We start from the raw sequence: 14,324 nt of genomic DNA, 5'->3' as shown, positions 1-14,324 counted from the left end.
TGGGCTCGTGAGGTGCGTGCTCCACAAGTCACCGCCAGATGGTGCTGTGGCAGCCACAGATGCTCCAGGTGTCCCGGGAAACTCGGCCAGGACCTTCCAGGAAAGCCACCTGCTAGCGTTGGGCTGACCACACCCCAGAGCACCCGCCACGCCCCAGGGTCCCTGAGACGAGCCCCAGGAAGGCTCCAGACCCGACCCTGCCTTTTACTGGCTGTGCAGCCTGGACAAGCTGGGTAAGCACTCAGTGGCACCATTCAAGAGACAGGTCCAGGGTCCCCGGGCAGTGCAGTGGGCCTTGCCATGGGCCACGGGGCCTAGGCGCACCCGGGTTGGCTGGGACCATCAAAGAGACACTTCATGGGAAGAACCTGGCAGGAACGGTGACTCAGTCAGCTGGCTTCACTGAGTGCGGTTCAGCAAGCCCTCACAGGACTTCCCTTGGGTCCAGCAGCTGAGACTCTGAGCTCCCAATGCAGGGGGCTTACGTTCGATCCCTGATCAGGGAACTAGATCTCATGTGCTGCAACTAAGACCCAGCATAGCCAAATAGATAAATAAATACATATTAAAAAACAAACAAACAAAAAAACCCCACAGCCCTCTTATGGGGTATCTAAGGCTGGGCCAAGGTTGGAGAAGACTCTTGAGAGTCCCTTGGACTGCAAGGAGATCCAACCAGGCCATCCTAAAGGAAATCAGTCCTGAATGTTCATTGGAAGGACTGACGCTGACACTGAAGCTCCAACACTTTGGCCACCTGATGCGAAGAACTGACTCACTGGAAAAGACCCTGATGCTGGGAAAGATTGAGGGCAGGAGGAGAAGGGGACGACAGAGGATGAGATGGTTAGATGGCATCACTGACTCGATGGACATGAGTTTGGGCAAGCTTTGAGAGTTGGTGATGGACAGGGAGGCCTGGCGTGCTGGGGTCCATGGGGTTGCAAAGAGTCAGACACGACTGAGCAACTAAACTGACTAAGCTGTGAGCCATGTTCAACAACAGTCCCCTGAAGCCTCTCCCCCCAGCAACTGCTAAATTACTAAATGTAAAATTACACCAATGAGAGCCCAACTTGGGACTTGCCGCCCAATTAACATTCTTTCAAGTACCCAGGTGCTCAAAGCTGAAGACATTATCTCCCTGCCTGAGTTTCTGCAGAGAGCCCTGCTACCACCCTCCAGACAATTAGGCAGCACCCTGGAGAGGTCATTCCCAGCCATGGTGTGGTCTTCGTGGTACTGGGTCTGTAAACCTTTCCAGCGAGCAGAAGGCAGAGCTGTTTGAGGCTCTGATGGCTAATTAAACCTGAACCTGAGCACTTAGCTCCTCACAGGAGAGCGTGAAACTCTCAGAGTGAGACAGGTTGAAAAGGAAGGTCTTACTACCAGCAGAGCTGGTATCTCCAAGTCCCCTTATGGAAGTGAGAAATAGGATCAATGCTTTCTGCTTTTGCTCTGATGGCTAGGAAGTGAGTAGTTGAAGCCACAGCTCAGTTATAGCAGCTGGGTGATAACAGGAGAAAGTACAACCATAGCAGTAACAGGGACAAAGATAGCAGTTACTGAACGCCTGCGACTTGCCAGCCATTTTTGCTAAGTGCTTTACATATATTGGGGCTTCCCTGGTGGCTCAGAGGTTAAAGCGTCTGCCTGGAATGCAGAAGACCTGGGTTCGATCCCTGGGTCGGGAAGATCCCCTGGAGAAGGAAATGGCAACCCACTCCAGTACTCTTGCCTGGAGAATCAATGGAGGGAGGAGCCTGGTAGGCTACAGTCCATGGGGTTGAAAAGAGTTGGACACAACTGAGGGACGGGACTGAACTGAACTGAACTGAGGTGCTTCCTTCCCCTGCTGGGACCCCCAAACCCCCAGAGGGCTGCTCCTTCACTGCAGAGGTCTGGATTCTTCAGTTATTATCAACCAGACTCATGCAAGGGACTCATTTATACAACATTCTCAGTGAGGGGGAGGCCCAGGAGGGAGGGAAACTGAGAAAGGTCCCTTGGTGGGGGCATGCTCGTGAGGCTGGGGGGGCACCAGGGCTCACCATGGCCAGGAAAATAATTCCTGGAGGCTACCCCTCCCTCGCCCTGCAGAGAGAAGCTTTGGTAGATAATCTGTTTCCCAGGAGCTCGGACAGAGAGCATGGACATCTGCTCCATTTGCAGGAAATTGACAATTACTGGTGGACCAAAGTGAATCAGTGTTCAGTTCCTAATGCTGTCTCTTGTGAATGTGCTTAATAGGGGCTCTGATCAGCTCCGGGTTCAAAATAGGTAAAATCTTGTTTCTGAAAAGCCTGAGAGCAGACCTGGGGGCACGCTGGCCACCCAGGCTCTGAAGCCCTCGGGGCTCTGTTGTGGTGCCAGAGCCTCCCTGGAAATACGTGAACACGAGCAGCCTTGACAGACTCTTTGAGCAGGGCCTAATGTTCCACAGCCCACAAGCCATCGACTTCCAGGTTAAACTGATCCCTTCCTAAGTTCCTAACCAACCTGGGCAGAGTAGTAAGCTTCCCATCACTGGGAGCAAGTAAGCAGATGCTAGTAGAGACTTCTGATGGATGATGTCAAGGGGATCCTATATGTGAGGGGTCTGAACCAGATGACTCCAAATTGTCTGTTGGAACCCTGAGTATAGGAGTCCATAATTTCTGATGTTTGTGGGATAAAATGAGCACCGAAGAATTGATGCTTTTGAACTGTGGTGTTGGAGAAGACTCTTGAGAGTCCCTTGGACTGCAAGGAGATCAAACCAGTCAGTCCTCAAGGAAATCAACCCTGAATATTCATTGGAAGGACTGATGCTGAAGCTGAAGCTCCAACACTTTGGCCACCTGATGTGAAGAGCTGACTCATTTGGAAAGACCCTGATGCTGGGAAAGATTGAAGGTGGGAGGAGAAGGGGGCGATAAAGGAGATGGTTGGATGGCATCACGGACTCCATGGACATGGGTTTGAGCAAGCTCTGGGAGTTGGTGAAGGACGGGGAGGCCTGGCGTGCTGCGGTCCACGGGGTCACAAAGAGTCGGACACAACTGAGCGGCTGAACAGTAACAGCAAGCGCTGTGTGGTCTCACCCACTGCCCTGAGAGGCTGAGCCGTCAGACTGGGTCCCGGGCCGTCCCCTTGCACACTAGTGTGCCTCTCCCCCGTGCCAAGTCATCCATTTCATTCTTGTCCCCGCCTCCAGCCTCTTCACTGGAAAAAGAGAAGGATCTCTACCCGCATCTTAGGTTTGTTTGCACATTAAGGGAAAACTCACGGGACTTCCCTGGCAGCCCAGTGGTTAAGACTTTGCCTTCCAACGCAGGAGCTGTGGGTTCTATATCTGGTCAGGGAGCTAAGATTCCACAATCCTCCTGGCCAAAAATCCAGAACACAACACAGAAGCGATATTGTAACAAATTCAGTAAAGACTTTAAAAATGGTCCACATTAAAAAAAAAAAAAAAAAGTTAAAAAAATAAAGGAGAGAAAACGCGCAAAGCTCTTAGTGGGGGTCCCTGGTACAGACCGAGTGGAAGTCGCTCAGCCGTTTCTGACTCTGTGACCCCGTGGACTGTCGCCCGCCAGGTTCCTCTGTCCAGGGGAGTCTCCAGGCCAGAATCCTGGAGTGGGTAGCCTTTCCCTTCTCCAGGGGATCTTCCCGACCCAGGGATCAAACCCTGGTCTCTGCACTGCAGGCGGATTCTTAACTGTCTGAGTCACCAGGGAAGCCTTAGGTACAGAGCTCGTGGTTAAGCCCCGAGCAAGCCCAGGAGGCCCCCGTGTCCCCTTTAACTCCTCAGCCTGAAGCTCAGAGGCAAAGTGGTTTCACCTAAGGGCACCTGGACAGTGATGAGCAGGGCCTGGCTTTGCGCTCAGGTCACGGTCTCGTGTACCTTGAAGTCTCCAGGAGAAGCAGTTGGATGGAGCCAACTTACAGATGCAGGATGGAAGGGGGAGCCAGGGCTGACGCCATGGACCGGCTCGGGTGCCCAGAGTGTGGCAGGCCCTGCGGGCTCTTATTGGCTGAGTGAAAATATGAACAGGCGAGCCAGCATATCCCAGCACATCTTGCCAACAGCGTGGACAGGGCCGCTGGCCAGAGACAATGTGCAGGGTCACTAATGAATTCCCTTCACATCTTTTGAGAATGAAGAGAAGCATCAGTGCATAAACAGCTGAAGCAGAACTGATTTCTCGGTTCATGTGGCCACTTCCTGGCTCCGCTTCCATGAGTCAGTCTGAATTGAGCTCTCTTTCCACTTTTTTGAGGCCTTTGAAAGTGAATGCATAGGAAAAATCCACTGGATCTGGGGCCTAGGGTCTCTCGTGCTTGGATGGTGGCCTTTCTTGGCATCAGGCCCCGCACTCCACCCCCGGCCACCTGCTGGGGCCAGAAATACCCTTGGTCAGAGGATCAGTCACTTCCAAAGCAAATTCCTCCTGTCGGCGGGCAGATGGACCTGGGAATCCTGGTTATGTTCCTCTCCTGCCCGAAGTTTGGCAGACGCACGTTCTGTCCCGGATCTGAGCCGGCGGATCATGCACACGCCGAGCACGTGCTGGCTGACCACGCCTGCCGAGAGGTACAGAAGCGGAGTGGCCTGGGTCACCAGGAGCCGTGGGTGACCCCTGGCCGAGGTCTCGGGGCCGGTGGGGTCCACGTGCTCATGCAGCTCCAGCCTTTCACCACCAAAGGCCTTGGCACCGTTCTCTGCAGGTGGCACTCATGGAGAACATGAAACACAGGTTTCACGTTCCTCATCAACCGACAGGTAATCAGCCACTGACAGCTACCGGGTACCTCGTACGTGCCAGGGCCTCTGCCAGGAGCTGGTGACACAAGGTGAGCAACACACACAGGGCCTGACCCAGAGTCCTGAGTGCAGAGCAAGGGGAGAGGGAGGGAGCAGGACGTGGCCGCAGGAGAGGGATCCGGACCGAGGGCCAGGGCCAGGCGTTGGGGGGCAGCCTCAGCTCTGCCACCTCCCAGCTCCAACTCTGGGGAAACCCTTCAACTCTCTGAGTCTCAAAGTCCTTGTCCACTCTCTATAGAATATGGTGAGTCAGATGCCGGCCCATGAGGAGGCTGCGAGGATCCGAGTTAACAAAACTGACACCATCAAGCGTTGGCACAGACATCTGTCCCATCTGTGGTGACAGACACCAGAGCCAAGAGCAGGGACTTCCCTGGTGGCCCAGTGGTGAAGAATCCGCCTGCAATGTGGGAGACCTGGGTTCGATCCCTGCGTTGGGAAGATACCCTGGAGAAGGGAAAGGCTACGCACTGTAGTATTCTGGCCTGGAGAATTCCATGGACTGTACAGTTCAGGGGGGTTGCAAAGAGTCAGACACGACTGAGCGACTTTCACCCACTCACTCACTCACTCCGCCGTCAGGGCTTCCCAGGTGGCTCAGTGGTAAAGAACCTGCCGGCCAATTCAGGAGTCGCAGGAGACTCGGGTTCAATCCCTGAATCAGGAAGACCTCCTGGAGAAGGAAACGGCAGCCCACTCTAGTATTCTTGCCTGGGAAATCCCATGGACAGAGGAGCCTGGTGGGCTACAGCCCACGGCCTCGCAAGGAATCGAACACAACTCAGCGACTGAGCACACTCGCTCTACATCTCCAGGGCATAGGTCATGTCTGATTGTCTGGGCCCTGGGCTGGAGCCAGTCACCATCACCACAGCTCAGAGTTTTGTCTGCCTGGAGCCTGCTCCCTGCCGGACTGGACCCAGCTCTACACTGGCCTCATCTCTGGTCCCCTGGTGGGTAACCTTCTGGGGACCATCCCTGCTTCTGTCTGTGTCGGGGGTCCCGTGGCTGGAGCTCCTGGGTACCATCAACCTCTGTCACTCTCATCCCAGCATCCTCAGGACCTGCCACACTCTGGCTTCCCATCAAGGGGTTCTTCTATCCTGCAAGCTATGAGGCAGGGTAAGGGAAGAGAGGAAAGTCCCTATTTTGTAGATAAAGAAACTAATGTTTCAACTGAGAATTAGAGGCTAGAATCCAAGTAAAGTCTTCCAGCTGGAGCCCCTGGTGGGAGTACTCACTGGCCTTTCCCGGATGTTAGAAACGTCGATTTGCCTTGCTCTAGCTGACGAAACATGAGTGAAAGTCACGTGTTAGTTCCAGGTGAAACTGAAGAGCTAGTGTGTAATTCACCACAATCTCGACCTCCTACTGAGGGAGCTTCCACTGGGCTGGATGGCTGAGTGACTACAGAGACCAGAGCCCCGCCTACCCACAGTGGATCGGAAGCACAGTGAAGCCCTCTGCTGGGCTACACCTCTAAGGATGCGGGGGTGTTTGTCACTGCAGCGTAACCTCACCTGTCCTGACTGATACAGCGTGACTGTTTATGTTAGACACATCACTTACAGGGCGTGCACGCTCTGTTGGCTTCATCCCAGATACACGAGGCACAGAGGCTGCTCACACGCAATTCCTGCCCTCAAGGGGTTCGTGGTCCAGACACCTATTTGAAAGTAGGCTGCCCACCCTGAGCTGGAGGGAGGAGCAGGACCAGACGAGGGGTACCTTGGGGATGGCTGCATATCCCCTAAGCAGTAACCCCCTGCTGTCTGCAACATCACTCAGGACGGAAATGAAGCTGTGAGGTGGTTAATGCCATAGGCAGCTTTTCCTGGGGGAGGGGAAAAAGGATGGGCTGTGGCTGGGTGGGACCAGAGGGCCAGGGGAGGCTGGGTGGGAGCAGAGGGCCAGGGGAGGCTGGGTGGGACCAGAGGGCTGGGGAGGCTGGGTGGGACCAGAGGGCCGGGGAGGCTGGCTGAAGGGTGCTGTGCTCTGGGCGATTCATTTATCGCTACATCGCATTACTCGGTCTCCAGGGAGTCCAGAAGACAATTAGTACATTCAATTGTATTAGAGTAATTCCTTTCTCACATTTCCCCCAACTCAGATAATGACAGCTTTCCTGCAATTAGGAGAGGGTCTTCTCTGTGTAAAGATTAATTGGGTGTTAAATGAGCAGGGCTGCCTGAAACCAGACAGCTGAGCTGGAATGAATTAGATGTGAAACAGCAGCTCCGGGCAAAGGGTGAATAATTCATTCATGACCACAGTCAGCTGCAGACTTGAAGGTGCCCCACCAGTAACCCAGGCCAGCGCTTGGGAGGGGCTGTCAAGAAAGACAGGGTGGTGGGGGAAGGCGAGTGCAGGAGCAGAGAGGAACAGAACCTGGGGGCCCCCACTCTGATGGGAGGCCGATTTTTCCCAACTGGGGCCTCGGTTAAGGTCACCTGTGTGTGGTGTTCTAATCCTATGAGCCCCCCCGTTGCCTTTTTTTTTTTTTTTTTGGCCTCACTGTGCAGCCTGTGGGCTCTTTGTTTCTGACCGGGGCTCGAACCTGAGTCCTCGGCAGTGAAAGCGTACAGTCCTAACCACGGGACCTTCAGGGAATTTCAAGCCAGCTCCCTCTTATACAGCTTAAGACAGATCGTAGCATAAAATAAGTGCTCAATAAGAATCCTCAGGCTCTCACATACCAGCATCTGTGTGCACTATTGCATGTAACACTTACAGCCTTGACGACAATACTATTATTACTCAGGGTGTTGCCCCAGTCCCCTGGAGCTCAGAAAGGTGAGGCTTGCCTCGTAGTGGGTGTAGGATTCAAAGGGGATGCCCAGACTCCAGAGCCTGCATATCTGCAGCAGCTGAGCTGGGTCTCTCGGTGGGGAAGAGTCTGTGGCCCCGTCTGAGGCCTGCATCTGTGCAGTCCTTCCGGCTCTGTCCGCCTCTCATCTGATGGGTGGGGACTGGGTGAAAGTGAAGGGCGCTCAGTCATGTCCGACCCTGCGACCCCACGGACTGTGTAGTCCATGGAATTTTCCAGGCAAGAACACTGGAGTGGGCAGCCTTTTCCCTTCTCCAGGGGATCTTCCCGACCCAGGGATGGAACCTGGGAGTGGGTGGTAAGCGGTGAAGTCCTGCAGACCAGAGGCTCCGTGGATGGCTGGAGAGAGAATGTGGGCAGTAAGGGGGAAAGAGGACACAGGAAGAAGAGGGCTCCGCTCAACACGCAGGCGCCTGAGCCTATTTTTGTGAATGTCTGTCCACGTTTTCATTCAAGTTACTCCGTGGCCCCGCTGGCCTTGGGCCCAGGCCCCCAGGGAGGCTGCGCAGCAGCAACTGGCTCTCGGGTTCAGGACCCTCTGCACCGCTCTGCAGGTGGGTGTGTGTTGTTTCTGACTTCCTATTTCTATGAACCCTCAGGAGTTCCCTTCTTGCTCTCTGGAAAGGCAGAGAGAAACGGGGCAAATACAGGACTCTGAGGCCTGGTATCAGGGGCTCACCGTCTACCTGGAGGCGCCGAGGGGGCCGGCAGGGTGGATGGGGTCAAAGGGCATGGCTTGCCCCCCCACCACCCCGCCAATGTGTCCCACCTCTCACCACGGGAGTGCAGCCCACGTCTGGAATAAGCCTCTGCCACCACGGGCAGACCCCTTCTCGGAGAGCTCTTAACCAAGGGCGAGGCAAAGGGCGACTGGGGTGCTCTCTCGCCTCCCCTCCCGTCCGGACACGCTGGGACGGGATGTTGCCAGAGGGAAAACCCCCAGGCTGACGGAGACGATTCTCCATTCTCGTTCAGAGCATTCTGGCTTCAAGTTTTTCCTTTAGGAGGTGATCAGGTGGGGACAAAACCAGCTGTGCTTTTGAGCACAGGGCTTCTATTCAGATTCGATCAAACTCTTGTTATTTGGGAAGCTTCCCATCCTAGTTCCTTCTATTTTTAAAATCCTCCCTGGACAGAGAACAATGGGGGCGGCAGAGGTCCTTGGGGCTGGCTGAGTTGCTGCTCTATGTGTTAATGTGTGTGAGCACATGGGAATACGTGCATGGGCGTGTGTGGGTGTGAACCGCGGGCTGTCCGGGGCTGACCCCCCGCCCTGCCCCCAGTGCCTCCCTCTGCAGGACCTGCTCAGCTCTTCATTCGCCCCACAGTTCAGAGGCCGAGTGCCTAAGCATCAGTTCCAACTCCTCAGCCTGTGCGGGGCTCCTGTCCTAACCATGACCCGCCTCCAGCTCAACGCCCCTCTCACAGGCTGCAAGAACACCGGACTCAACGTTTCCAGACACGCTGAGAGCCCTTCCTTTGTCCTGCCGGCCTGGGCCTCGGGAATGCCCTCCCCCCTTGGGCCTCTGGAGGACTCCCACCCATACTCCCCTGGCAAAGTACAGCAGTGTTAGGACTAAAGCCCGGCGCCCTGGGGTCAGATCCTGGCTCCAGCTCTCAGCACCTGAGTGGCTCCTCTGTGTGGCCTCATGCAGTTTTCCCCCAGGGGCTATGGGGAGACTGAGCCCCTGGCGCAGGGGGAGTCTGCACCTGGCTCTTGAGTACATCAGCCCACGCTTGATTCCCTCACTGAGAGTCAAGTTCCCCGCCCTTCCCTGAGCTCTCAAACGTGCTGGGTGCCAGGGAGATGGTGGGGCACAGGCAGACCCTGTCCACCTGGAGTTCAGGATCTAATACGTGTGCCAGAAAGTAGATGTAAAATGACAAGCACCGTGGGCTCCCCTGGTGGCTCAGCTGGTAAAGAATCCGCCCGCGGTGCGGGAGACCTGGGTTCGATCCCTGGGTTGGGAAGATCCCGTGGAGAAGGGAAAGGCTACCCACTCCAGTATTCTGGCCTGGAGAATTTCATGGACTGTATAGTCCATGGGGTTGCAAAGAGTCTGACACGACCGAGTGACTGAACTGAACTGAACCTGTGGAAGGTACTTCCACATTCACGGTCTCGTTTTAATCTCTCCAGGAGCCTCCAAGATGAGTGTACCAAACCCCACGTCAGATGAGGAAGCTGAGGCTCAGAGGAGTTGAGTGATTTTCCCGAGGTCCCACAGCTCGTCGGTGACAGACCTGGGACCCGGATCCAGGTCCGCCTGATACCAGAGCCCCAGTTCTTATCGGTCGGCAGCAAAGGTTCAGGGGGGAAGCAGTGACCAGAAAGGGGCCGGAAGGAAGCTGCTCTGGGAACCAGTCCTGCAAAGGTGGAGAGGCAGGACATCATCCTCGCCCCAGTCTCCAGCCTCACTTGCCAAAGGCTGCTGACGATCGATCTCACTTCTGATGGCCTCAGCCAAGTGGTCAATGGAAATGAATCCAATTTGTTCAGCAGGGGAATTGAAGAGTTGGCTTGTATTAATGTTCTGAAGCTAACAAGTAATTTATGCTCACTGGAGCCAAAGGTATGCCTTTCTCCTCTGAATTGAGAATCAGTCCTGTTAATAAGAACGTGTCATCCAGGTGGCCTTGTTCTTTGACCACCTGATGCAAAGAGTCGACTCACTGGAAAAGACCCTGATGCTGGGAAAGATTAAGGGCAGGAGGAGAAGGGGGTGGCAGAGGATAAGATGGTTAGGTAGTATCACAGGCTCAATGGACATGGATTTGAGCAAACTCCAGGAAACAGCGGAGCACAGAGGAGCCTGGCGTGCGGCAGTCCACGGGGGCGCAGAGTCCGACACAAGTGAGTGACTCAACAACTGTTGAGTACTGAGTACTGAGTACATCCAGGTACTGAGGAGCCTGGCAGATGGTCTGCTGCATGGGTTGGGGATGGATGACCAGGAAAGGAGCAAGATGATGATGGCACAGAGGAGGATAACCTCCCGGGGTGGGGGTAGCAACTACAGAGAGCAGGGGTGGGTGCAAGGTCCCCCTGCGCCGGCAGGGACACCTCAGCCTGAAGGCCAGGGGAGGGTCAGGAGCCAGCACTTGGCCGGTGGCCTGACTGCCATGGTCTCTCTGCCCTTTGCCGCTGCCCAGAGGTGACGTGAACCTCCTGTTGCAAATGGAGGGATGGACGCATAGGGAGGCTGCATCCTTACCCAACCCAGGTTCCTCAGCTGGGCAGAGGCTGGTCTTTGCAGACCCAGGTCTCAGGCTGGCAAAGCCCAGGCCCTCCTAACCCCAGAGTCAGAGTCCACCATTTGGCTCCCTTCCCCCTCCACTGTGGACAGAATGCACTGCTCCACCCTGCTGATCTGAGCTTCCCCAGTGGCTCAAAGGGTAAAGAATCCTCCTGCAATGGGGGAGACCCAAGTTCTATTCCTGGGTCAGGAAGAACTGCCAGAGAAGGGAATGCTCAGGCCACTCCAGTATTCTTGCCTGGAGAATCCCATGGACAGAGTGGTCAATGGAAATGAATCCAATTTGTTTTGGGATCGCAAAGACTCAAACAGGACTGAGCAACTAACACTCAAGTCCTGCTTGTATGGTTTGACCGTCACTTGCTCTGACCAACAGAGTGCGTGTGAGATTAAAGATCGTTGACAGTTCTCTGTCACTCGCCCCATCCAGAGAAGGAACCCTTTCTGCAGAGCAGCGGACCACCCCAAGTGCCCCGAGCTCTGCACCTCACCCTCCGTAACCACCCCCAGGGCGGCAGCCCCGGCTGACAGATCTGTCACAAGCCAGCATTCAGTCCTGGAGGCCTCACCCACCTGAGGCTGGGGCAGAGGCATCCAGGCTTTCCACTGCCTCCACGCTGAAAGCACATCACTGAACGGCATGCCACGCTCCCACAGGTGTCTGTAGTGGGTGGAACAGCGCCCCCTCCCCCAATGAGATACGCGCTCAGAACCTGTGAGCGGGACCTGACTTGGACAAAGTGTCTTTGCAGAAGAAATTAAATCACACACGGGTAATTGGTACCAGGTGGCTCAGTGGTAAAGAATGTACCCGCCAATGCAGGAGATGCAGGCGATGTGGGTTCATTCCCTGGGTCAAGAAAACCCCCTGAAGGAGGAAAGGGCAACCCACTCCAGTATTCTTGCCTGGAGAATCCCAAGGACAGAAGAGCCTGGCGGGCTGCAGTCCATGGGGTCGCAAAGAGTCAGACACGCCTGAGCACACACGTGCCTGCACGTGAGACGAGGTCATCCTGGATTTGAGCGGGTAGCCCTGAAGGCACCAAAACTGTCCTTAGGGCAGAAGAGGAGACGTAAAGCAGAAGGTGACGAGGATGAGGCATGAGAGCAACGTCGCGTCTACGAGCCGGGGAGTACGAACAGCACTGGAAGCCGGAAGAGGGGAGGTGCCCCCAGAGCCTTCCGAGGGAACGTGGCCCTGCCAACACCCCAACTTCAGAGCCCTCCCACCCCTCCTCTCCCACTCTAGAACCCACATCGGGATTTCCCAGGCGGTCCAGGGGTTAGCAATCTGCCTGCCAACACAGAGGACACAGGTTGGATTCCTGTTCTGGGAAGACCCCACATGCCTCGGGGCACCTAAGCCCGTCGCCACAACTACTGAGCCTATGTTGTAGAGGCCGTGCTCTGCAACAGGAGAAGCCGCCCAGGGAGAAGCCCACGCCCGTCAGTGAAGCCACAATCAGAGAAAGCCCGCGTGCAGTAACGAGGGCCAGCGCGGCCAAAATCAACAAATAAGTAAATTAAAAAAAACCACATCAGAAAACTAAGACCATTATTGTAGGACTATCTCACATCCACTCTAATTTACACATGGAAGAAATATACGATTTTCCAAGTAACTATTTTTTCTTTTTCAAACTATTTTAAGCTTTTAACGAAGATCTGGGAACACAGTCACAAGACTTGAGGTCCCCTGTGTGGAGGCCCCGGCCTGGGGACAGACTCAGGAAGGGTTTTCACCTGTAACAAGCCAGCCTTACCTTTCTCCTGAGCCATTTCCTGCAGACAGAAGTAGATGACTCTGGCTCCCAAGCTGAAGCCGATCAGGGTGACAGGCCGCCGGCCCTGCGGAAGAAGGGACACAGGTGTGCACAGCGGCTCCAGAAAGGCTGCCCTGATGACGGCGGCCCTTGCACACCTGTCAGCGGCTGCCTTGCACTTCATGCATGGTGGATGTGCCGTTCCTGACCCCGGGCTCTGATGTCTCCATCAGGAGAGGCGTTTATGCAGGAGGGCACCTGCTCGGGAACCGGCTTCCTCTGAGGCTGACAGGCAGTGTTTCACTGGGTTAATTCCCTTTTATCTCACACCATTGCCCAGCAGCCGTCTCTCCTTCCCCGTCTACCTGTGTGCGGCAAATGACCGCAGTGAAGGGGGCCCTTCTGGAGCTGGAAGAGGGGGCGGGAGGTACCCCCAGATGCGATGGAGAAGAGGGCAAAGGGTGACGTGGAGCAGGGGGACTGCTCTGTCCCTAGAGAGGAAAGCGGGGTATGAAATGCTGGCCTTAGACTAGAAGAGGAGACAGTACGTTAGACTGCTGTGTCTGGATTGGAAGGCTGATGAGGGGACCTACTGTATAGCACGGGGCCGGGGGGGAGGTACCGTCTGTTGTAGGACGTGTATTCAGTTAACCTTAACAATGCATTGAGAGTCCTTGGACTGCAAGGAGATCCAACCAGGCCATCCTAAAGGAGATCAGTCCTGGGTGTTCACTGGAAGGACTGATGTTGAAGCTGAAGCTCCAATACTTTGGCCACCTCATGCGAAGAGCTGACTCATTTGAAAAGACCCTGATGCTGGGAAAGATTGAAGGTGGGAGGAGAAGGGGACGACAGAGGATGAGATGGTTGGATGGCCTCACTGACTCGATGGACATGGGTTTGAGTAAACTCTGGGAGTTGGTGGTGGACAGGGAGGCCTGGCGTGCCGTGGTTCATGGGGTCGCAAAGAGTTGGGCACAACTGAGTGACTGAGCTGAACTGAATGATGCATTCCAACGTACAGGAGGTGCAGACAAATGCTGTTTGAGTCTCCTTATACAAGGGGCCTGGAAGAGTCGGATCCATAGAGTCAGAAAGGACCCCGGTAGATCCAGGGGCCGTGGGGGGCGGAGGGGGGGGACGGGACTCAGTGTTTCATGGGGTCAGAGTTTCAGTCTAGGAAGGTGAAAAATTCGGGAGATGGATGATGGTGAGAGTTACACAAGAATGCGAATGTACTAGCGCCTCTGAACTGGACAGTTAAATACGGTTAAAGCAGTATGTTCTGCGTTATGTGACTTTCACCACAATAATAATAATAATAAAAACATAAAAAGGGATTCCCCTGGTAAGGCTTCCCTGGTGGCTCAGATGGTACAACATCTGCCTGCAATGGGGGGAGACCCGGTTTCGATCCCTGGGACGGGAAGATCCCCTGGAGGAAGGAAATGGCAACCCACTCCAGTATTCTTGCCTGGAAAATCCCATGGACAGAGGAGCCTGGTAGGTTATGGTCCGTGGGGTCCCCGGTGGTCCAGTGGTTAAGAATCCTTTCCAATGCAGCGAGCATAGCTTTGATCCCTGGTTGGAGAACTAAGATCCCACATGTCTCAGAGCAACTAAGCCTGTGCAATGCAACTGCTGAGCCTGCGCACCGCAATGAGAGTCTG

General features: G+C 55.0%; 1 protein-coding gene across 9 annotated transcripts in view; it reads right to left on the bottom strand.

Moving 5' to 3' along the window:
• Positions 1–14,324, bottom strand: part of TMCO4 (transmembrane and coiled-coil domains 4) — a 105,355-nt gene that overhangs the window by 32,314 nt on the left and 58,717 nt on the right. For all 9 annotated transcript variants that reach the window (XM_027521886.1, XM_027521829.1, XM_027521893.1 and 6 more), the window contains one exon: positions 12,655–12,739. In XM_027521886.1, coding sequence (XP_027377687.1) covers positions 12,655–12,739 — 85 coding nt within the window. The remainder of the gene's footprint in view (positions 1–12,654; positions 12,740–14,324) is intronic.

Source organism: Bos indicus x Bos taurus, chromosome 2 (genome assembly GCF_003369695.1).
Source record: "Bos indicus x Bos taurus breed Angus x Brahman F1 hybrid chromosome 2, Bos_hybrid_MaternalHap_v2.0, whole genome shotgun sequence".
Lineage (NCBI taxonomy): Eukaryota > Metazoa > Chordata > Mammalia > Artiodactyla > Bovidae > Bos > Bos indicus x Bos taurus.
Note: the sequence above shows the minus strand (reverse complement) of the source record. Positions and strands in the feature narration are given on the sequence as shown.